The sequence below is a fragment of the Erpetoichthys calabaricus genome, chromosome 12 (assembly GCF_900747795.2).
Source record: "Erpetoichthys calabaricus chromosome 12, fErpCal1.3, whole genome shotgun sequence".
NCBI lineage: Eukaryota > Metazoa > Chordata > Cladistia > Polypteriformes > Polypteridae > Erpetoichthys > Erpetoichthys calabaricus.
In genome coordinates, this window is record NC_041405.2 from 106,189,380 (window position 1) to 106,215,797 (window position 26,418).

Below are 26,418 nucleotides of genomic sequence, written 5' to 3' on the forward strand. Positions count from 1 at the left end.
GTATTAATTAACATTTACTCTCTGTAGTACAAAAAGCTGGACCAAGAAGGGGAAGGGGAAAAAAGTGAAAATGGCATTAGCAGTGGTCACTATGACCAACATTCACTGACAGATACTGAAAGCCAGTTATGATAAACTGTAAAAATATAGACATACAATTCAGTGTTCAACAAGTGATATAGTATGTGAAATTTGATAATGACGACAAAAACTGGCAAATGGCATTTGTTATAAAGTAAACTGCATGACACAATAAATCAAGAATGATCTTTAATATCAATATATACATACTTTAAAAGAAAATATCTTTAAAAAATTAAATGAAATAAATACAATATGATACAATTTCCACAATGTCTTTGAAGAGATTCATGATGCTGAAAAGCAGCCAGATCCTTATTTGCACAGTGTGAGTGAGTTCTTTATCTTCAGACTAGATCCGGTGCAAGCTCACCCATTGCAATCACTAAGCAAAACTCACACTGAAAGTAATAAACCACCAACTTGACCAAGCTCCATTTTGTTGTAAAGAAATCATTATTTGGATTTACAAAATGCTGCAATTTTAAGCATCTGGTTGATAACACGTGTACAGATGGATCAAGAGCTGAACTGTATTTAGAAAAAACAAGCTCAGGTGTAACAGGCATAACAATTTAAATTAAAATTTACAGACTATCTTACATTTATGATTTCAATTCATGATGGAGCAGATGAAGGCAACATTAATTAGTAGGAGCATAACATTATATTGATGTTTTAAAGGCAAGAGTTTGGAAAGAGCTCCTTTTGACCCATGTACATACTGTAATTTCTTTATTATTATTATTTTTTTACCTACTTCCATATAAGGGACTTGGTTCATTATTGCTGATAAGGTGTTCACTTTGTGGAGACCTTGTGAACTTTTTCTCCTGCAATTTAACATCTGCAAATTCTGAACTTTCAAGAAGGGATGCAGAGATGCTCTTAACAAACAAATAGGGCACAAGATAACATATTATTGGATTGAATGAGGAGCTAAGAGGAGTCCTGGTATAAAGGCATCCATAGTGAAATACAAGACCTTTTACTATGTGATCTGCACAAATTTGCCTTCTAATTTTGGATGGCCCTGAACACGTCATAGCTTAGGAAATCTAAACAAATAGGTTGAGCCTTCCATAAATAAATATACCCTTTTTCTCAAGAAATGACCTTTTATCATTAGCATCACACTAAATAAGTCATCTTTATTTCTTTCTCTCTCTCTCTCTCTTACTCACATAGATAAAATCCACTAACAATGCACCGGTGAAACAAAGTATGTTTAATCTCCACATCAGGAAGTGTAGTGTGGTTGCTTATGTTATTTAATATTCCCAATAGCTAGAGAAGTAGCATTGAATGATTAACACCTGATAATCTTCAGATACTGGGTTCCAAGTGCATTGGTATCATGTTATGTATACTCAAGTTTAGTAAAGCTTAATGCAAGCTTTCGCTTTGGTTTCATGGAATGCCATATCATAGCTTTTTTGAGAACTTTGTAAGTTTTTTGTCTTAAATATGAACTGAATTTATCAGCTGCATGCTGACCAATCACAGTGTATAAACATTAAAAGCTGGTTCATCCTTTAGAAAGGACATAAATATCTCAGCTTTTAATGAAATGCTTGTTTGTCTAGTACAAAATAATCATCCTCATTATCATCATAAATATTACATATTTTAAATATTATTACTTTAGGGGCAAAACGCCAATTCACACATATTTTTGCCAGTATACTGCATTGGTACTTGCTTTGAATATACAGAAAGAGAAGGCTTCCGAGGTAAAGTGAATCTGGGGGATTGTGGCGTTTTTTGCACTGAAAAAATAGTTAAATTAATAGTAAAAAATAATTGATTTCACTACAAGTCAGTGGATGTGAGCTTTTTCATGCTTCGGCGCTGTGCCAGACTTGAGGCTGCCACAGGTTCTAGAACTGGCTGGCATGTTTTGTGGTTCAGTGCAGAATATGTAGCAGCCATTGCTCCCTGTTAAGGAAAGAGAAAATTAAACATTATGCTTTGTTAATCATATAAATTGTACAGTACAGTTTCTGTATACAGTATTTTAAAAAAAAGAAAGAACATGTGAAGAATAATGAGTTAAGAAAAAAGAATAATACTCTAAAATGTATGTGTTTAATCATATATCAGTTGTTTTTCGTAAGTACATGTAAACAAAACACTATTTCAAAAAATACAACCAAGAGTAAGTAATGTATTTGATTTGTTGCCCTAACAAGTAACTGAATATTTCCAGTGATAATGGATGGTTAAGCCACACCTAAATGCTGGTAAATATTTGCACGTGTGTAACATCTGTTTATCATATTTAGCATTAACCATATATGCCTTTTTTTTTTTTTGTTGTGTTCTTCACTTATAAAAGCTTCACTGTTGAAAGCCCATTGGCCAAAGTATCCATTTATGCATCCTTATATTTTTGTAAGCTTAATTATTCTACTAGAGGATCATGGGAAGCTATGTTATACTTGTAACATTAAGTGCTTTCATGCCTTTACTCGGCAGTAATATCAAACTGAAAGCCATATGCTCTGGATAATCAGATCCATAAATATGCGTTTTTGTCCGTGGCTTATTATTGAGTGCCATTTTGGATTAACAGATGAAAAAATGTGGGAGACCATATAGGTAGAAAGGAAAGCCAAGTTGACACATCAGTGGGGAATGAGCTCAAACTTCTTATCAGGTATTTCAGGGTAATCTATTAACTCAGAGTGTAAATGGAACTGTTCAAGATGTCAGAAGTGGAAATGTCTGAAATGAAATGTGACTGGTAAGGCGAATGATGCCAGTCACAGCAAAGACCAGTTGGTGGGCACAAACTTGGGGGAAACATCCCCTAATTTAAATGCGCTATACTGTATCCTTTCCTTTGTGAAGATTCAACCAGTTTTAAAATGTTAGTAAACAAGCACACAAATAAACAGCCAAAAAACATTTTGTATATAGTCACATGAAAAACTCTGGGAACCCCTCTCAGTCTGCATAATAATTTACTCTGCTTTCAACAAAAAAAAGATAACAGTGGTATGTCTTTCATTTCCTAGGAACATCTGAGTACTGTGTGTTTTCCAAACAAAGATTTTTAGTGAAGCAGTATTTAGTTGTATGAAATTAAATCACATGTGAAAAACTGGTTGTTCAAAAATTTGGGTCCCCTTGTAATTTTGCTGATTTGAATACATGTAACTGCTCAATACTGATTACTTGCAACACCAAATTGGTTGGATTAGCTCATTAAGCCTTGAACTTCATCGACCGGTGTGTCCAATCATGAGAAAAGGTATTTAAGGAGTTAATTGCAAGTTGTGCTTCCCTTTGACTCTCCTCTGAAGAGTGACAGCATGGGATCCTCAAAGCAACTGTCAAAAGATCTGAAAACAAAGATTGTTCAGTATCATGGTTTAGGGGAAGGCTACAAAAAGCTATCTCAGAGGTTTAAACTGTCAGTTTCAACTGTAAGGAATGTAATCAGGAAATGGAAGGCCACAGGCACAGTTGCTGTTAAACCCAGGTCTGGCAGGCCAAGAAAAATATGCACAGGATTGCAAAAATAGTTATAGACAACCCACAGATCACCTCCAAAGACCTGCAAGAACATCTTGCTGCAGATGGTGTATCTGTACATCGTTCTACAATTTGCACAAAGAACATCTGTATGGCAGGGTGATGAGAAAGAAGCCCTTTCTGCACTCACACCACAAACAGAGTCGCTTGTTGTATGCAAATGCTCATTTAGACAAGCCAGATTCATTTTGGAACAAAGTGCTTTGGACTGGTGAGACAAAAATTGAGTTATTTGGTCATAACAAAAAGCGCTTTGCATGGTGGAAGAAGAACACCGCATTCCAAGAAAAACACCTGCTACCTACTGTCAAATTTGGTGGAGGTTCCATCATGGTGTGGGGCTGTGTGGCTAGTTCAGAGACTGGGGCCCTTGTTAAAGTTGAGGGTCGGATGAGTTCAACCCAATATCAACATATTCTTCAGGATAATGTTCAAGCATCAGTCGCAAAGTGAAGGTACGCAGAAGTTGGATATTCCAACAAGACAATGACCCAAAACACAGTTTGAAATCTACAAAGGCATTCATGCAGAGGGAGAAGTACAATGTTCTGGAATGGCCGTCACAGTCCCCTGACTTGAATATCATCAAAAATCTATGGGATGATTTGAAGCAGGTTGTCCATTCTTGGAAGTCATCAAATTTAACTGAACTGGAGAGATTTTGTATGGAAGAGTGGTCCATCCAGTACCCCCATCCAGAATCCAGACACTCATCAAAGGCTCTAAGAGGTGTCTAGAGGCTGTTATATTTGCAAAAGGAGGCTTAACTAAGTATTGATGTAATATCTCTGTTGGGGTGCCCAAATTTATACACCTGTCTAATTTTGCTATGATGCATATTGCATATTTTCTGTTAATCCAATAAACTTAATGTCACTGCTGAAAAACTACTGTTTTAATAAGGCATGTCATATATTAAAAGGAAGTTGCTACTTTGAAAGCTTAGCCAATGATAAACTAAAATCCAAAGAATTAACTTTTTCTTATGAGTGTATATGCTCAGTAAAAATGTAAGCAGTTTTCAAATGTAAACAAAGGAGAACATAAAATTAACATTCACTCAATCGTGGTCAGATTATGCTCCAAGGCCAAAAAAAAAAAAAAGATAAAAAAAAAAAAGAAAAAAAAGCAGACAAAGGGGTCATGTAAAACCAAAGCAGGAAAGGGGTCATGTAAAAACTGGTTAGGGGGTCATGCAAATTCAAAGCGGACAAGGGGTCATGTAAAAACTGGGCAGTGGGTCATGTAAATTCAAAGCAGGCATGGGGTCATGTAGCACTAGGCACCAAGAAATCTCCATTAATGCAGCACTTTCATTGTCTGTAACTGTACAGTCTTGCATTGTGCATGCTCTAAAGGATGGCACTGCTTCTGATAGTACAAAAGATTAGTGGTATTACCGGTCTTTGTAGGAGCATGCTTTCGACAAAATTTGCAGCACACGTTACTCTGTTTCTTGTTGGACTTTCAATACCCAAAATATCTCCACACTACCAAATTCCTGTGACCGTTGTTTTCAAAAATGTCCTTGTCTTTTAAGCCTTGGGCTATGTCCGCTGTAGTGTCTTCCTCGGTAACACTCATTTTTTAAATTTTTTTTTTTGAGTTTTTGATAACGTTTTCTGTTGTCATTTTCTGTTTTATCTCACTCCCACTCCTGACATACTGGTGTGTGTGGCTGCTTCAACCCAAACATTTGCATTTGGCAAATGCTATGCTCTGTGTTGTGTGTGTCAACCTAACCTGACTGTTGCTGTAACTCTTTTATAGCCACATGATTTGCTTGGCATGGCACCATTCTCATTATCATTGGCTTTTCGTGTCTGTCAAAAAATATATGGCATGAGTTCTATCGACTTTCTATCGATCATGTCTTATATTTTTCTTGACAAAAAGGTTATTTTGTGATAATTGTCTTCAACGTTTTATCGCCCAGCCCTAGCCAAAAGTAAAAGGTTATATGCAGAAATGAACAGATGCAGATCTGTTGTTACCAGGGCAGAAATTGAAATGATTATCCATGTTCTCATCTCATCGTGTTTGGATTACTACAAATCTGTCTGTGTAAAGCTAGCTTGACTCATCTTCAGACTGTTCAAAATGCAGGTGCCAGGCTTCTAATGTGTTCACACAAATGGATCTACATCTCCCCAATTTTACACCATCTACATTGGATCCCAGTGGAATTTAGGATCCAGTTCAAAATTATGGTACTTACTTACAGAGTTCTGCATGGTCAAACTCACCAATATATCACAAACCTCCTTCAGCATTACACCTCAGGCCGTACCCTAAGATATGCTCAGTTAGATCTCATTTCGATTCCTTGTATCAGACTAAGAAACATGGGGATCACATATTTCAGGCAATTCCTAAAAGGTTATGGAACAGTCTTTCAGTGAGGTTGAGATTAGCAGAATCTATTGAATTCTCAAGATGCATCTATTCAGACAGACATTTGTGTAGAGCTGCCATTCTGTGGTGGGTGTCTTTTATATTGTCCTTGTTTTGTATGTTGCTTTGATATTTCATTTTATTCTCTGTTTTATTGTTCAGAGCTTTGTGACTATTGTCTCTGCGCTTTATAAATACATTTTTACTTTTACTTACTGGTATGGAGACCAAAAAATATTTCAAATGAGTAATTTGTAAGTAGTACAGTACTGAAAACCATAGCCTTTATAATCCTATCAAATATGTCATTCACTGCTTCACTAGTTATGTGATTCTGTATATGTGCATTTTTCTTCCTCAGATCTGGTCACGAGTTCTGTAGCATTTGGCCCTCTTGGCCATCACTAATCATAGAGTGGGCATGTAGGGATTAACCTATTTTAGCAGGCCAGAAAGAGATTCAGCATAGCCTGCATGGGTAGAGGTAACACAATGAATGGGAGGAATGCAAAGTGCTTGTTTAAGTCACTATTTCATAAGACACAATACACTATTCAAACTGAAGGAAAAGAAAAATACTTTTGTATGTTAATTACATATTATGCATTTGCTAAATTTCTTAAAATATTACATTATCTGTAAATTTTCTTTAAAAAATAGTAACTTTTTCATTTGATATTTTTTCAATATCACTGAAATGCAACAAAAATGAATGTTGTTTCCCTTTTACATTACTGACTTTTTTTTCGTGTTTACCACCCAAGAGCATATGTAGTAACTGCTGATGTATACAACAGGTCAGCTGGTCACTGCTGCCAAGATTAGAAGCAATGCTTTCCTTCTTGTGACTACACAAACAACTTGTAGTAATTTCAAGAAAAATGGATCAGCAGCTTGAACTTCACTGAGCTGTTTGTCTCACCAATTAACTCCACAAAGTGTAGACTGTACAAGTCGGAAACAAATATTGTAAAAGCTCAGAAAAAATGGCATGAAACAACAGACAGATTTGTGGAGTGCAATATAACAGCCAGTGCTGCACTGTAAATGTTATGATTCAAAATGTTTGTACAGCATATAGAAAAAATAAAGAAAACGTTAAGTGCAGTGGCTAAGTGAATACCCACATTCAACACTAAAAACTACAACCAGTATGAATTTGTTTTGGTCAGTGTAACTAAATTTAAATTCACATTGTTAAAAACTAGAGTACATTACAACACAATAAAAAATAAAACGCTCCTACTGCCTAATGTAAGCAACTCTAGCTTTTTAACAGACCACAACAGATTATTTAATAAATTATTAACTTGGCTCTTGGCCTTCCTGTTGCAGACTAATCATCTACGATGTCTCTTTACTTAATCTGCTTGTTTATGTTACCTTACACTCACACACTCAACCAATCTTTCCCTGTTCTTTCTTTCAAAAGTTTTAAATACATAGTTATAAAATAGAACAAATAATTTATTATTGAAAGAAAAAAACATTAGGAAATTAAAATCCACTCTTGTGTTTACAGATGGCAACACAAGGAAAAAAAAAAGAATTAAGGAAGCACATACATAATACCTAGCAGCACTTGGTCAGACCCCAAAAGCAGATGCTCTGTATTAATTTATAATAAAAATTACTTTTCTGCAAATATCTAGAGATGCTTAAATTACTGTAGTCACCATCATGAGATCTATAATAATTTGCTTAAATTTAATTACAAATATAAATTATACTTATAAATAGAAAGAGTTACTCATAGACCCTGAACTCAGTAAAGCTTTCTGTCATTAACCTTTTTTCTTCAATAATTTAAAGCAATGGAGTACCTAAAAAGCCAGCTGTGATGGTTTGTGGACAATGAGAAAATTGGGATTAGTGCTAAATTTAACTGATTCCCTTTTCTCCACTGCAAAGAAGAAATCAAAAATCATACAAAAAACAAACTACAACACTCAATGGATCATTGAGGTTAACAATTAAAACAGACACTTATAAAATAAGCCACCAAACTTATACAAACAGCAAGCCATAAACAAATCATAACCGTCTTACTATACTGCAATATTACAATTTTTATAATTATGGCCTTCAGCAAGTGCTTACAAAACTACAGAAGGGACATGCCAGGTGGTCTGTGTCAGCAAAACTTTGACCTGTCCTGGTATAATTAGCTGTGAATCTGCCAGAGGTTTACTTCTCTCTTTTAACTGCAATGCTTGTTATTTCTCAACTGGTTGTAGTATGTTGTACCTTGTATTCAAGAGTACTTGTTTTAATATGACTTGTATACACTATACCCAATTAAAATGAAAAGGATTTTTTTTCTTTCAATGTTGTTTATATGGATGTATACAGTATGTATGGTACATGACTGTTACATTATTAGGTCTGTAAATTTCTTATTGTAATCAATTTGTTCACCTAGGATACTGTGCAAAACAAATGCACAAACACAATGTGAATATTGAATCCATATCGTAAGTTAGAAAGCATACATACTAAAGCCTCCGAAACTCCAGTCTTTCATACAAACGCATCTTGTTTAACTTAAAAAGAAGACTCCAAATCAGACCTGCATAAGTTGCCAGAAATGACACATAAACAAATGGCTTAACAAAAATGCATACCATGATGCATTTATTATACAATAATCAATTAGCTTTTTACTCACTATCACATATTTATATGCCCTAATAAAGCAAATAGCAGTTCTTAAGCTGTACCTTTATTATTATTTAATACAAAAAAAGTACTACTTTGCTGAAGAATAAGATGTCTTCAGTATTTCAAATATGGGACTGCAAACAACAACTCTTTTGCTAACTGAATAGATAGTTGATTATTAGTTTAATGAACCAATTATTCTACGATTTTAAAAGGCAACCATTGTGCAAAAGTGCAAACATTTATTTCAAAAATGAATTTTAATCATTGCACAATGCTCTGCTTCAACACAACAGTAGAAGCATACTCTAAAATGACACTATACAAAATTAGTGTGCAGCCAAAAAAAAAAAAAATCTTATTACTAACTTTAAGGTCTAGCTTAACTGTTTCCAGGCAGTTATTAACATCAAGGGAAGAAGAGTGAAACTGTAGATAAGTCTCAACATGCATTTCTGAGAGTGTTTTTTACGTTAGATGGCAGCAAAGATTGCAAAAATGAACAGATTGTTGCACATTTGAAACCTTCTTTTTCCTTACAGCATTAAAAAGTGATAGTCAAGATCATTGGAAGATATTGTTCACATTATTGATGACTTAAGAGTCTTGAGCTGCTAGAAGTAAAAAGTGAAAGTGCCGCTAGATTATCACCAGTTTGAGAGAGTGACAAAGGGATCACACTAATATGTTTTATTTACAGATGTTGCACATTATTGCTATGCTCCTATAACAAGTTAGCTCATTTTTTTTTTTTACAGATCTTGTGAGATATGGATTTCTTACCAGATGTGACGTGAATACACACTTTAGATTTCCTTGGTCTTTGACTTTCCACTGTATTGACATCCTGATTTTTTTTCCTCTGCCATATCCCAAATTGTAATTGTACAATGGCCAAAGTAAATGATATACGTCTTAATTCCCAATTCAACTAATCAGTTATAAAATTTGTTGGGAACTATTTTTATCATGGATTATTGTCCATGTCATTGATGAGATGTTGCAGTTGAACTCAAATGCCTGCTTAAAAACTGAAAAACATATTCTTTGCAATAATAGTTCATAATAATAAATAACTCCCCAAAATTGTTTATTTTATATTCTACATGAAAACATACTGAATACACAATGGATTCAGAAAGCATTTAGACTCCTTCACTTTCTGCACACTTTACTGCTTTGTAGATTTAATTTCAAATTGACACATCCACACTCAATAACCCATTATTGACGAAGCAAAAATATATTTTAAAAAATGTTTGCACATGTATCTTCTTTAATAAAATCCCGGTGTGCATCCATGTGTGTGTGTGTCTTCTGGTGAAGTGCGCATGCGCGGGGCACTCTTTAATAAAGGACATCATTGCTGGGGAGAGTGCTGATTGGGTACTCGCGGTCGCGCACATAAAATCCGTTGCTGGGGACACACCACGCATACAATAATCAGCTGCACGCCAGCACAGATTAAAATACTTGCTGGGGAACTGCACAGTACTTGCTGGAGAGACGCCACAGAAAGCTAAAATAAAGAAAGGCAGGATAGGAGATCTTCAAACAGACAACAAATCAACAGCCACAGAGGAGAGGATAAATGTAATATTAATGATACTTACTGTATTGTCATATACGTTTCTATTTTATTTTTATTATTATTTTACTTTAGGCTTCTTGCAAAAATATTTTTGACATAAAAAAATTAAGACAAGAAACAGAATGAGGTCAAGGTCTCTTGCCATTTAATATAGACTGTTCCTACTAATGTTTATGCACTACTGTTCTAGCGCCTGTTTTTGTAACAGGCTTAATGTCTAGTTAAAAATAAAAAAAGTATAGACAGATCTACAACATAAAGTGTGCAGAAAATGAAGAGGTCTGAATATTTTCTGAATCTACTGTACATGCTTTAAATATGCTCACCTTGACTAGGTGAGGTGCTTCATGCCGGCAGAGCTGGTAATGAGGCAGTTGGTCCCGGCAAGCTATCCACGAGTGTTTTAACACCTGTTCGGCTGTGTAGCGCTGGTGAGGATCTACATGAAGCATATGTGACAACAAGTCCTAAATTTGTAATAAAAAATACATAAAAAACAATACATGAATTACCAAAGTTAAATACAAAACTCTATGATAATAATATAATGACAATAAAATAAGTGTAACACAAATTTGGAGGACAAATGTAATAGCAAAAATGTTACAAATCAACTTTTAATATGATCATTCTTCTTCTATTCAGATACGGTTAGGTCCATAAATATTTGGACAGAGACAACTTTTTTCTAATTTTGGTTCTGTACATTACCACAATGAATTTTAAATGAAACAACTCAGATGCAGTTGAAGTGCAGACTTTCAGCTTTAAATCAGTGGGGTGAACAAAACGATTGCATAAAATGTGAGGCAACTAAAGCATTTTTTTAACACAATCCCTTCATTTCAGGGGCTCAAAAGTAATTGGACGAATTAAATAACTGGAAATAAAATGTTCATTGGTTGAAAACCCTTTGCTGGCAATGACAGCCTGAAGTCTTGAACTCATGGACATCACCAGATGCTGGGTTCCCTCCTTTTTAATGCTCTGCCAGGCCTTTACTGCAGCGGCTTTCAGTTGCTGTTTGTTTGTGGGCCTTTCTGTCTGAAGTTTAGTCTTCAAGTGAAATGCATGCTCAATTGGGTTAAGATCAGGTGACTGACTTGACCATTCAAGAATTTTCAACTTCTTTGCTTTAATAAACTCCTGGGTTGCTTTGGCTGTATGTTTTGGGTCATTGTCCATCTGTATCATGAAACGCCGCCCAATCAATTTGACTGCATTTAGCTGGATTTGAGCAGACAGTCTCTGAACTCCTCAGAATTCATTTGGCTGCTTCTGTCCTGTGTCACATCATCAATAAACACTAGTGTCCCAGTGCCACTGGCAGCCATGCACGCCCAAGCCATCACACTGCCTCCACCGTGTTTTACAGATGATGTGGTATGCTTTGTATAATGAGCTGTTCCACGCCTTCTCCATACTTTTTCTTGCCATCATTCTGGAAGAGGTTGATCTTGATTTCATCTGTCCAAAGAATGTTTTTCCAGAACTGTGCTGGCTTTTTTAGATGTTCTTTAGCAAAGTCCAATCTAGCCTTTCTATTCTTGAGGCTTATGAGTGGCTTGCATATTGCAGTTCACCCTCTGTATTTACTTTCATGCAGTCTTGTCTTTACGGTAGACTTGGATATCGATACGCCTGCCCCCTGGAGAGAGTTGTTCACTTGGTTGGCTGTTGTGAAGGGGTTTCTCTTCACCATGGAAATGATTCTGCGATCATCCACCACTGTTGTCTTCCGTGGACGTCCAGGTCTTTTTGCATTGCTGAGTTCACCAGTGCTTGTTTTCTTTCTCAGGATGTATCAAACTGTAGATTTTGCCACTCGTAATATTGTAGCAATTTCTCAGATGGGTTTTTTTCTGTTTTCGCTGCTTAACACTAGAATTACCAGAGCCTACGAAAAAACTCGTAGGTCCGGCCCACCTTAAATCGCTTCTTAAATCCGTTCACACCTCTCCGCCAGCATCCTTTGTCCTCTAAATGTGCTGATAAAAGACAAGCTGCCAGCAGCCGGCTATTCCATCCCCCCACCGACTTAGAACGTGCGCGAAGTTTTCCCAGCTCATGCCTTGATTGATTATCTGGGAGTGAAGTGGAGTTTTAGACTGGAAATAATAGATCATTATTTGGAACAGGCGCATTTCATGCGTGTTCCGTTTCTACAGTAATCTGTGTAAAGACATTGTTAAAACAGAAACTTTTCCATATTTTAGTAATAAATGTTACCAAATGTAGTAGGCATAAACTATAGAATGTGTAAAGCCCGAGTTCCAAAGATCAAATAAACACTTTCACAAAAGCTTCAAAAAGAATACAACAGTTTCCGTGGCGTAGCGGGCTAAGTTTTGCTTCTTAGAGCACAGCAGTTTTGCCGTGCCTCACAGACCTGAGTTCGATTCCCCGCTGGAGATAAACTGTTGCTTTTCTTTTTCTTTTTAACCTCAAACGGACATAAAATTTATAAATTGGTATGCACTGTCAGTTAATGAGATTGTTATATTTTCATATGGGATGCTCCTTTTAAAATATTTTTTTAACAATTGAGACTGCAATTAACATGAACAACTGTCACTAAAACTGTTATTTTTAAGATCCACAACACACAGACAGACAGAGCACTGCGTAATAGAGAGACAGACAGGCAGAGATATATAAATAAACAGGGAAGGCACATGTACTGAAAGAAAAAAAAAGATCAACGTGTCTTTGTTCCTGCAGCACTGAATAAGCTCACGTGTTCTAACATCACCCCTCCCCCCAATCTGACTCTCTAAGTAACAGCACAAGTACAGACGCAAACCAAGTGTAATCAAGAGTCCCGGTTCGATCCCCACTCACTCCTATATTTGCCGTTTTCAGTAGTAAGCTGCTCTTTTTGTTAATATTATACAGTACACACATGCACTTCGTTTGCATCTGTACTTGTGCTGTTACTTAGAGAGTCAGATTGGGGGGAGGGGTGATGTTAGAGCACGTGAGCTTATTCAGTGCAGCAGGAACAACACACATGTTGATCTTTTTTTTTCTTTCAGTACATGTGCCTTCCCTGTTTATTTATATATCTCTGCCTGTCTGTCTCTCTATTACGCAGTGCTCTGTCTGTCTGTGTGTTGTGGATCTTAAAAATAACAGTTTTAGGGACAGTTGTTCATGTTAATTGCACTCACAATTGTTAAAAAAATATTTTAAAAGGAGCATCCCATATGAAAATATAACAATCTCATTAACTGACAGTGCATACCAATTTATAAATTTTATGTCCGTTTGAGGTTAAAAAGAAAAAAAAAAAAAAGCAACAGTTTATCCCCAGCGGGGAATCGATCTCAGGTCTATGAGGCACGGCAAAACTAGAGTGATCTTAAAGGCAAATCTTAGCGCGCTACGCCACGGAAACTGGCGTAGCAACCTTGAAGTTTTTGTGAAAGTGCTTATTTGATCTTTGGAACTCGGGCTTTACACATTCTATAGTTTATGCCTACATTTTGTAACATTTATTACTAAAATATGTTTTAACAATGTGTTTACACAGATTACTGTAGAAACGGAACAAGCATGAAATGCATCTGTTCCAAATAACGATCTATTATTTCCAGTCTAAAACTCCACTTCACTCCCAAATAATCAATCAAGGCATGAGCTGGGAAAACTTCGTGCATGTTCTAAGTCGGTGGGGGGATGGAATAGCCGGCTGCTAGCAGCTTGTCTATTATCAGCAAATTTAGAGGACAAAGGATGCTGGCGGAGAGGTGTGAACGGATTTAAGAAGCGATTTAAGGTGGGCCGGATCTACGAGTTTTTTCGTAGGCTCTGGTAATTCTAGTGTTAAGGATGGTTTCTTTCACCTGCATGGAGAGCTCCTTTGACAGCATGTTGTCTGTTCACAGCAAAATCTTCCACATGCAAGCACCACACCTCAAATCAACTCCAGGCCTTTTATCTGCTTAATTGATAATGACATAACGACGGACTTGCCCACACCTGACCATGAAATAGCCTTTGAGTCAATTGTCCAATTACTTTTGACCCACTGAAATGAAGGGATTGTGTTAAAAAAAAATGCTTTAGTTGCGTCACATTTTTATGCAATCGTTTTGTTCACCCCACTGAATTGAAGCTGAAAGTCTGCACTTCAACTGCATCTGAGTTGTTTCATTTAAAAATCATTGTGGTAATGTACAGAACTAAAATTAGAAAAAAGTTGTCTCTGTCCAAATATTTATGGACCTAACTGTACATGAGTAGCTGTAAAATGCTAATTTATAGTCACTGAAAAAGATTAATAGTGACGGAATCGTTTTATGTCTTCAAAACAATTTATAAAACCTTTAAAACAAGGTTGTTTGTTTTAAACTGCAGTTGAAAAATTAGAGGAACATGGGAGTTCTGGAGCTTAAAGGAACAGATTAAATTACCATAGCAGGCAACCAAAAACTTTAAAGCAGTCAAAAAAGTGCTTCTACTAAATGTTGACATAATAGTTCTGAATATATATTTTTTAGACTAGGCAACATACACAAAAATATTACTAATAAAAAGAAAAAAAAGTATGATGTGAATCCTAAAATGTCCCAGTACTGTTGAATTGCATTGTAGATTAACAAAACACTTAGAGTAAAACAACATAATACATCTCCCATGTCCTCATCCCTTTTGATTTGGAAAAAAAAAAGAAAAAAAAAAAAAAGTTATTTATAAGCAGGAAGGCTATCAGTTTGCAGAGCATATTCAAACAGATCCCACTACTTTGTCTTACAAGACAAAATTATAAAATAGTTCCACCTATCCCTAACATTTACATCTATAGTATGCTCGGGGAAAACTGGAAAATCTATAGAGAAAGCCTACATGGACGTAAGGGGAATGTGCTGACTGCACAAAGAAAGTGGCAAAATCAAAAATGTACTCTTGTCCTTTGGTCACTGTGCCATCATGCGCCTTGTATATATAAGCATTACTTACCTTTGATGCCTCAGAAACAGAGTCCCAATTTCCTCCACTTAAGGAAAAGTTACCACTTCCAATTCTTAGCAAAATTTCTTCTGGGGTATCATTAGGTCCATTGGCAAAAGGTGTATAGCTGTAGAAATTTCAATGGAAAGTTCACATTAATTAGTTGCTTGCACCAGACTGTATATTAAAAATTCCACAAGGCCCCTTAGTTACTAAACATCCTCATTAAGCAGTTTCACTCACATTTTGCTACTTAGCTGTGAGCTATAAACTATACTCAAAAACAAATGATACAACTATGATTAAAAAAAAACCCCGGGCTCACTTGCTGCATTTCCACCACACTGTTACAACTGCTAAATGTAGCCTTATCAACAGAAGTGAACCTTTTGGCTTGTATCCATAACTCTGGAAACTGGCCACAGGATGAAAAAAAACAGTGTTAATTATTCCATTGTGTTGATCTATTCAGGAACATGAAAACTTGGCAGTAGTTTTTAATGAAAGCAGTCAGAAATGTGTAAAGTGCAATGTAGGTGCCTTCATTCCTTAGGACTTTTTGGATTTGTACCTTTCCCCATTACAGCATTTATAAAGGCCTGACATTCCTCTATTCTGTAAGAGGAGTAAAATTTAAAAAATAATATACCAATGTAAATGTTGCAAATGTTAGTTAATAATGCACATTTAATGCGATGGACCTCTTCAAATGTTTTTGCAGTCAGCAAAGCCAAACCCAGTGAGTAAGAAAGGTCCAAGGAGATTTTGTAAAATGTTAAGTAACTAGATAATGAATTTCATAATTTGACAAAAAATTAGAAAAAAAAATAGCAAGTAATGTGCTGCGATATTTTGTCATCTTCCTTTATTACCTATAATTTTACATCAATGAGGTGTTTTTCAGAAAATTCTTACTACCACAAACACACACTATTTTTGTGGTGAAAAACATTCCAAGACACTTTTTACATTGCATATATGCATATGCATATATGCTGCATATACATTTTTAACGGCTGGCACAAACAAGTCAAATCACGCTGTCAACTGCGGTTATTTTAACAGTAGTTATAAAAATTTTGATATTCTTTTAAAACAGTCAGGAAATATGCTCAGTATATCAATCCAACAGGTGACAGCAGACATCAGTTAGACAAGTTGGGCCAATTATTATTAATTGGTAGTTTATGAGTAAAGTGTCAGGTTCAACAATACTTACATAAAGAAAAAAGTGAGCCAAATCAATGAGTTAGTAATTAAACCAACAGTATGAATATAATAGTTGTTTCAGCCACATCAGAAAATGAAACTAAAAAAAGAAATTTATTTGTTTATTGCAGTAGCACCACTCACTTTCCAAATGAATGATTTAGAATCTCGATTCACTTTTCAGCTTTATTTTCTCAACTTCACTTTCAGTTTTATGCTCTGTACACCAAGTGGCCACTTTAGTAGGTACATTTGTGCTTTCTATGTAATTTGACGGCTCAGTCAGTACTAGCATCATATCAGTGCAGATAATGATAATCTGTAAAGCAATATTTAAATGCTGCACAATATTTGAACATTATTGCCAATTAGGTGCATCTCTCATGAAAAATGTACCAGTGTGAAAATGTACTTTTTTAGTAGGATAATGATCTACTGTATGCTATATGGATAGAAAAGGTATGGGCAGGTTTCAGAAAGATGAGAGTGAATTTAGGTTAAATGAGTGACTTTTCAGTCATTAGTTACAAAAAGAAACAATATTTAAAGAAATATGGAAGACTAAATTGTCATTCTATAATAAAATGAAATTGGTGTAAACAAACACATGTGATTGGTGTTATCTCTCATTGTGCATATAAAAGTAAAAAAGGAAATTAAACAAATAATAAATAGGATATGTGAAATGCAAATAATCACACCATATACAAAGAATTTGTGTATTAGGTCCTGATATTGAGACAATCTGCATGATTTCAGGCAAAGCAAGTTGTTTAACTACTGTTATGGAATACCACTTCTCCAGTAGTGTTAAAATACTTTTCCAAGGGTGACTGACAGTCTCGCATTTATAAAAAAACAATGTATGAAAAAAAAATATACTGAATACACTGATTTTATAATGCATGCAGGTATTCACAGCTTAACAATATACAAGTCCATTCAGTCTATATGGACCATACACCATGATGCCCAGACTGTAATCTCTTACATACATCATAGTTTGCAGTCAAGTGTGATTTTGAGATTTATCAAGAACTTTGTGCAATAACCACACATTTGCAGACAATTTGTGGTGAAGCTGGAGCTAAATCACTAGACAAAGCTTTTGATTTATCACTCAGCCTTTCACTCACATCCTTACATATGGTCATGAGTTCTTGGTAATGATTAAAGTATGAGAGTGCAAGCAAAGTGAGATTCCTGCACAGAAATGCTGGGATCACTGTCCATAATAAAATAAGAAATTCAGAAATACAGGATGACCTCTAAGTAGAGCCACTGCTTCCCAAGATCAAGAGAATCTAGTGGAGGTGACTTGAGAATGTATCATACAAGGTATCTACAAAGCAAAGTGCATTTGGTGAAGATCCACTGGCACAAGAAGGACATGCTGGAGTGATTACATCTCTCAGAGAGACAGACCCAAGACATACTCAAGGGATTGCACCTCTCAGTTTTTTATGAATGTAAAAGCAATGTATTTTATTGATACTTGCATAACAAAGCACACTGTTTCTACATTCCCATAAATATCACCAACCCAATATTATAACTGCTGTAGAGATTCTGATTCAACATGCTCTGTCCATGTACAAGTGGGGATTTTTTGTTTAAGTTCATTAGTTTGGTTCAACCAATTCATGATGTCATTAATCACTAGCACCTGTTTGATATGTTTGTTTACATTGTATGTATGTTTACATTGTATGCAATGGATTATATATAGACCTATGCAGCAGACATGTTTAAATCTAAAAAATGATGTTATTTACAGTAATTATTATTATTTTTTAATGAAATACAAAAAATGTATCTGTAACATTTAGTTTTTGGTGGAAAAATCTTTGGAAATCTGACATTTGCTCTTTTCTACTGATACACTAATGCAAAAGACAAAAAAATGAATGTGATGGTGCGGGTGGGCTCCATTCTCCCACTCCTACTTTGGGAGCCAATTGAACCCGACTCCGTCGATAGTCATGACTGGGATGAGCTTGGCAAATGAGGACAAACACACAAAAAGAAAGTAATAGTTGAAAAGCTGCTCTAGTGCTTTTATCAAAACAAAATCCAAAACAAAAGTTAGCTGGGTCTTTTATCTTAAAACCTTAAAACTGGGTCAGTTACCTTAAAATTTCAGGCCATAGAATAATCTGCTCTGAGGCTAAGGATCTGCGCTGGTATCCCGAAGGTTGCCGGTTCAAATCCCTGTCACTGCCAAAAGAGATTCTGCTCTGCTGGGCCCTTGAGCAAGGCCCTTAACCTGTAATTGCTCCAGGGGCGCTGTACAATGGCTGACCCTGCACTCTGACCCCAAGGGGTATACGAAAACTACCAAATTCCTAATACAAGAAATTGTATAAGGCGAAACAAAGAACAAAAAAAAAAAAAATCTGCGAGAGGAAAGGCAACAGAGGAGTTAACGGGATTGTTAAGCAGAGCTAAATGGGGAATGCTATATGAATTCTTCTTTCTCCACTGTGTTACGAAACTGTAACTTGCCTTGATATCAAGATTGGTCATAGTCTGTAAGGGATTTGCACATTGCACATTTGTCTAAGTTTTCTGTGTGTACACCCATTTCCCTCTACATCTCTCAAAGAGCTATATGTAGTTTATTTGGAAACTATAAAAAATGAATCAGTTAATAAAGCACCTTGTTGATGACATGTGCCAAAATTGTTTGTTTATAAATTATACAAATACAAATATCAGTCATTATGAGTCTAGGTTTTTTGAGAGACTGAGATGGTTTTAATTTTGCAAGAAATGACAGGTAACATCACTATAATTGACAGTCTTAGAATTTTCAAATCCAATTATCCTATATATATATTTTTTTTATTTTAAACTTGGCTTAAGTTCAATTTTGCAATTTTTACTTGGTGTTTTTATTTTTGATCCTGCAGCACAATCACAATTTCTCAAATAAAACCTTTCTATTGAAAGTCAGCCGTCGAGCCAGCATATTGTAATCTTTTTAGTTAGCCAATAAAAGGTGTCATTTTGCTTGGCTTTTCTCTACATCAAATAAAACCATTATTTAACTTGTGGATGTAAACTATTTTGCCATGACCTGAGTGGCAACACAAGAAAAAAGTAAGAGCACATATATTGCCACTCTTTTAATGCAAAAGATTATAAAATTATTTATAAATTCTATATGTGCTCCTCTATTAAACAAAAGACATGAACAAAGCACTTAACCTTCTGGCATTCTCTTTTTTAACTGTAAGTAATGGCATGAGCAGAATCTCTAAGATTAGCCTCCCAGATTAACCCTAAGCTTTTTACATCATCATAAGTCTTGAGCTTTTGTGGAACTGGCATGTTATCTTTATCAAAGCAATTTGTTCTGAAGTTGAAAAGGTCAATTGGATCCATCCCAGCATTATTAAGAATTTTAACCACACTACTGCTTAAGCATAACGTAAAACTCATTGTAAGGCTCCAAATCACTGATGCAAACCCCTTTGTCATTCCCTCAAGTCTGCAATATCATGACTTTCTTTATCCTAGGAATAAAGTTGCCATACTTTTAACATTGGGACTGATGCTCCCAAAGAGTATACCTTTCCTGCCCTGCAATTAAAAACAGTTCGCAAGTTTTTTTTGTTTCTCTATAGGAGTGCAGTCCAGCAAGAGGGCAGCACCATTAGCAGAAGTAACCTAATTGGAAGAACCGAAGAAACTGAAATGCCCCAATTCATAACATCTTGGGGTGAAGTATTTGTCTTATTCTAACTCTTACTATATGATTGTACCTATTATAAATTTAGTTTTCTTTTGCCTCCAAGATCACTTTATTAGCAACCTTTTGTAATCTGTGCGGGATCTCTGATTTGCTAGGAGAATGGTTTGCCAAGTATATGTCTACACTGGAATAAACATTCCAAAGCTTTAAGGCTTCCTCCGGATTAGCAACTTTACTCTTAAAACTCAATGAGTACTCACTGTCCTGAAAACCTGGTGAAGCACATATACACAGCTTGATCTTGAGCACACAAAAAGGCAGTCAAATGACTTGGTGTTCGATCAAGGTTACACAGTTTAAACCAACAGTGAGCTACAAAAGGTCAAGCATTATTTGCTCTGTTAGAGATTGTTACAATAATCTGAAAAAAACAAAAGCAAATCTTAAAATCAAGAATGTGTTGAAGTACACTTTACATCTCTCAGTATGTGGCTACAGAATATTTTATATCTTTAAACACAGCTAAAACATGAAAAACAGCTGCCATCTCTATCTGAAGATTCTAAATTTGAAAAATACAATAAACAATCCATACACTTATTCGTTTCATTTAGAAGAAAATAGTAGTTTCTACTGAGGTTCTCGTTTTGTGGTTTTGCTGGCTAAACAGTACCCATCAGTCGCAAACTTCACATTATGAAGAAACAATCTCATCTTGAAGGGCTAAAGGAGATCACAACCTGTGTATGCTGGATGAGATGACTTATAAACTACATTGGCACATTTAAGTGTGCCATCTCATGCTGGCCATGTCCCAGCAACCCAGTCTTGGATTATTACAGAAGTCAAAAAAGGACCATGTCTACCCAGATATGTAGCTTAGTTATGTTGCCCCTCTTTTAAAGAAGCACAGACTTAGTGTGAAAAAAGGCATCTTGAGAAAACCTTTTTAATGGTTTGCCATCCTCATGCTTTAAAGCATAAAGCAAAAGCCTAGGAGCACAGTGGTTAGCATAGCAACTAAACTGCACCTGAGTCCAGTGCTGAATCACATGAAATGTGTAGTTTGAAATTTCATTCCTTGCTACTATAGTAGATTTTTTCATGTCTAAAAGCCATACATTTCCAAATTGGTCCAGAGTGCCTTGAGATGTGTCAGTTTTATTTTAAGTTGTCCATAGCGAATGTATTATGGCTAGGAGACTAAATGGATGTGATCTTCAAATCTGAATTTAGGCAGATGATCACAATGCAGTGATGAAAAAAAAAAAAAAAACAATTTTACAACGCTGAACAGCAATAAAGAAGGCAGAAAGTAGGGGTGTCACACAAAACACATATATACACAAACAATACATTTTCTTATTGTAGCTTGCATAACAGATGCAAAGGTTTATTCAGTATTACTGCAAATACCCAAGCTCACTTGCATTTTATGCAGGCAAGTACAAACACACATATTATCAAAACAATAACTAAAAATGCTGGTCTTCCTCAGAACTGAAGTAGCAGGATCAATGTAGGAGAACCTAGCCACTTCCTCAGCACTCAATGAGGAGGCAAGCACATTTATTTGTCAGGCTCCAGTATTCCTCCACCTTCACAAACAGCAAATCCATTCTTTTAACTTGTTGCAGGAGAACCTAACCAACGTCTCTGCTTTGGAGATACTTGCATGCTTTGGTGTTTTTTAAGTTTCTCATTATCACTCCATCCTCAACAAGGGATAAAACAAAATAACTAGAAATATCCCAGTACATCATTTGATGACATTTGCCCAAGTCAGCCACACAGCTGATCAGCTGGCATGGGTTTAGGACCATTACTCTACCTGATCTCAAATAACTGGAATTGTGCTCCTATTCTGCCTCCATTTTTGCTGTTGTGCCATCTCAAACTACAAATTCTAACACAAAATCATTCCCAGGAAAGGTCAGAGGTCACACAATTTGTGTAATACAGGATTCTCATCAGTTAAGATTTCTATTTTGTGCAACAAAAATCAATGGCTTATATACTATTATAACATGAATGCTAACATTTACATAACATATTATGTCTATGAGGAGTTTGCAAAGATTTTTTTTTTAAAATTACAAATATTAGTTATACTGGATCTCACATACCCTGCCAGCATTGTGTACAACAGAACGCCAAGACTCCAGATATCACAAGCAGCATCATACCCCTGTCTCATGAGGACCTGAAAAAAGAAAAAAAAAAAGTACATTATTTACTTCCAATTAAATTAGCATACACCAGAAAATCTATAATGCAATTTATACCATGCTTACCTCAGGTGCAACAAAGTTAGCTGTATAGCAGGGCGTAAGAAGCAGCCCATTTTCTCCCCGCAGTTGCTTTGCAAAACCAAAATCACAAATTCTAATTGAATCTGGGTTACCAGAATCATCCATATATAGAATATTACTTGGCTTAAGATCCCGATGAACAACCTGAAAAACAGGGGGTGGGGTGGGGGGAGAAAAGACTTTTGTTTTGTATTTTATTTTAGTACTATTAAAATTCTGTACATCAAAGTCAAGAGTACATTTTCCTTTAAGATCAATATACTCAAAATACATTCTGGAAGAATTGGGGAAGGCAACTTTCTTTTTTTTATTCATTTTTAAATTTTAAAGAGTTTTTCTAAACTGCTTATGGTAAAGTGCTATACTCTGCAAAGTTAGAAAGTTGGCTGATAACTGGGTCAGCTCAGGGAACTAAAACATGTATACTAAATCAACTCAATATTTTACACCATTGTGTCTACACTGTTCATTGCCTAAAGTAAGGAACATCAAATTTTAATGCATTACACACAATGAATGCCGAGTCTTTAATATACTGAAGTGATTGAATTTTATTAGAGATGCAAAACTCTACTTTTTACTGACATTTGAAATATGAATTAATTTGACTCATCTGTTAAATATTACTCCGCAGCAATGTTGCAAATATTACTAACCTAACAGAGTGATGCTTTGACAAACCAGACTTTTAAATCATATTCTTAAAAAAACAGCTTTAAAGACTTCTTTAAAATTGAAATATCCTGAATTATCTTGAAATTCACTAAATCAACAGTACAGATATAACATTTGAACTTTTACATTTAGTATGGAATTTAAGTAATATTTTTTTTATTTACTGGAGAGAAAAAGTCAGAAAATAAATCTGGAATGTGCACATGTTCAGATAAATCAGGTAGTTCATGATATATTATTCTTTATAAACCCTATGCTGAAACCCCTCCAAGATTATACACCCACCATTTGTTGTTATACTGGGGCTACCTATCTCTGCCACAAAAAATGACTTGCATTGTATTTTGATGTTCATGAATGCCAGTACCTGTTTACTTAAATGATAGTTGGGTAACTACTTGATGGATATACCAGAATTTCAAAGCTGTTGCTACTGTTAGAATATGTATTTTATATTCAATTACAAGTATCATAAATCTTCACTGGTATTGGTATTGTACACAAAACTTCTGACATTGTAACATCCCTAATGACTACTATGTATTTATGCTAGCAAAAAAAAAAAAAAGAGTAATGTATCCTTATTTTACATTGATCGTCCTAATCACAAAATGTCACTGTGCCAATTCCCATTGTGAACAGACAGACAACTCTTTCAGTGTAGGCCAGTCTTTTTTTTTTTCCTCTCTACATAAAACCTATGCATACAGTGCTTTGCTGATGCCCTGCATTTTGTATGTGACCCTTTGATGCTTCAATACCCAAAAATAAGTCTTGCCTACACCACCTTTAATTCTCTCCTGGTTGCACTTCACATATGCCATATATCCAAATAATCCATCAATGCAAACAGAGCTATGTTTGCTAGTTTTTCAGATTAAAAAAAAAAAAAAAAAAAAGGAATAAAACTCCATAATTTATATAACAGATACATTGTGTGTAGTGGTGCTAGTTTTATATAAGTTAACACGAGTAATTTAAAACACCAGAAAACTCATCACTTCTACATTATGCCTAATTAAATTACAAAGAAGTTACCTTGTACTGTCACTAGTAATAAATTATTATAAGGAGGAAATATTAAAGGTCATAGCAATTTATCCTTTAGTACATTTAATTATTTTATTTGTAAAGCACATAAAAACTCACTCACTGATTTTGTAGGTGCAATTGTTGCACCTACATGATGAAAAAGTAAATCAATTTTCAGTCAGCCTTTTTTGTATAATTTTAGTGAGTTGTGGAAAATTATATTAGACCGTGACTATGTAGTGTACAGTAATCCCTCGCTATATCGCGCTTCGACTTTCGCCGCTTCACTCTATCTATTTTATATGTAAGCATATTTAAACATATATCACAGATTTTTTGCTGGTTCGTGGATTTCTGCGGACAATGGATCTTTTAATTTCTGGTACATGCTTCCTCAGTTGGTTTGCCCAGTTGATTTCATACAAGGGACGCTATTGGCAGATGGCTGAGAAGCTACCCAACCAGAGCGTGTATTACGTATTAAATAAAACTCCTCAAATATATTGTGAGCACGGGGGCTGTTCGCACCCCTCGAGGATACGGCCGCTCCTCAAAAAACGCTGAAAGATCAACTTCACATTGCTGCCATCCTTGCTGGGCTTACATGTGGCTGCTTTGTCAAGCGATATGCTTTCCGCACGGTGCTTCGCATTATTAAAAGATCAAACAGCACGTATTGATTTTTGATTGTTTGTTTTTCTCTGTCTCTCTCACTCTCTCTGACATTCTCTGCTCCTGACGGAGGGGGTGTGAGCAGAGGGGCTGTTTGCACACTGGCCTAGAGGATACGGACGCTCCTCTAAAAAATGCTGAAAGACTACCTTCACATTGCTCTCTTCCTTGCAGCTGCCTTGTCCGGTGGTGCTTCGCATACTTAAAAGCCAAACAGCCCTATTGATTTTTGATTGTTTGCTTTTTTCTCTCTCTCTCTCTCTCTGACATTCTCTGCTCCTGACGCGCACTCCTTTGAAGAGGAAGATATGTTTGCATTCTTTTAATTGTGAGATGGAACTGTCATCTCTGTCTTGTCATGGAGCACAGTTTAAACTTTTGAAAAAGAGACAAATGTTTGTTTGCAGTGTTTGAATAAAGTTCCTGTCTCTCTACAACCACCTGTGTTTCTGTGCAAATCTGTGACCCAAGCATGACAATATAAAAATAACCATATAAACATACGGTTTCTACTTCGCGGATTTTCTCCTTTTGCGGGGGGTTCTGGAACGCAACTCCCGCGATCGAGGAGAGATTACTGTAGTGTGATATCCCCAGAACTCATAGCAGTCTACGATTCACATTGAAAAAAAAAAAAAAAAAAATCACATAGATTTAGTGTCTATGAAACACAGACACATCCTAAGAAACCATTAACTAAGCCATTTCAGTATTTTTGATAAATTGTAAGGCCTGTCTTTTATATCTAGAAACAACAGTAAGCTGCTGAAGATGATAGTTTTTTTTATACAATTAGTAAATACAGTTTAACAAGAATACTGAATTATTTGTTACACATTTACAAACTGGTGGTCAAAATGAAACCATAATAATGGTTTTGTAAGCCAACTACTATAACTAAAAACACACATAGGACATTACTGAAAAACAACTGTACTTAAAATAATCATTACTGCACAATGTGATGTAGTGTACACCAAGGCTATTATAGTTTTGCTTTTTTATATTAGCTTTTATTTTTATATTTTTTCTGACCTTACTTGGAAATTCAGTTTAGTTTTAGTTTTCCTTCATTGTGTATTTTTAGTTTTAATTTAGTTTTTATTTTACAAAGGCATTTATGTTTTATTTTTATATATATATTAGTTTCAGTTTTAGTAATTATGGTACAGTTAAAGAGCTACTATGGAGTTTAGTTTTTATGTCACAATGAGACAGAACTGTACACTTAATGAGTTTGGATATGAATTTAACGTTAGTGGACACTGACTACACTAACACAACACAGTTTACTATTTGGTTTTGTTTTTGTCTGATAAAAACAAGCAGAATCAAAACCAAGTACTGAATATGAACAGTTTTATACAATTTTATCATTTTTAAAATATTTTCTACGTCATTTGTGCTGTACAAATCTGTTGGCACTTTTTTGTTTTTCTTTTATTGCCCAGAATTTTAAGGTGTGAGAGTTTTTTACTCTAAATGTCTACAGCACACAACATCTCCAGCTCCAACAACAATGTGCTTATAATGAATGCCTTCAATATCCATCCATCCTCTTCTGCTTATCTGAGGTCGGGTCGCGGGGGCAGCAGCTTGAG

The 26,418-nt window shown here is 35.4% G+C and overlaps 1 protein-coding gene across 2 annotated transcripts in view; it reads right to left on the bottom strand.

The window, feature by feature from the left end:
• Nucleotides 1-257: 257 nt before the first annotated feature.
• The window catches only part of rps6kal (ribosomal protein S6 kinase a, like), a 182,796-nt gene continuing 156,635 nt past the window's right edge, over nt 258-26,418 (bottom strand). For both annotated transcript variants that reach the window (XM_028815955.2, XM_028815954.2), the window contains exons 18-22: nt 22,421-22,582; nt 22,253-22,329; nt 15,230-15,347; nt 10,594-10,734; nt 258-2,019 (exon numbers count right to left, since the gene is read on the bottom strand). In XM_028815955.2, coding sequence (XP_028671788.1) covers nt 1,894-2,019; nt 10,594-10,734; nt 15,230-15,347; nt 22,253-22,329; nt 22,421-22,582 — 624 coding nt within the window. In that variant the 3' untranslated portion in view covers nt 258-1,893. The remainder of the gene's footprint in view (nt 2,020-10,593; nt 10,735-15,229; nt 15,348-22,252; nt 22,330-22,420; nt 22,583-26,418) is intronic.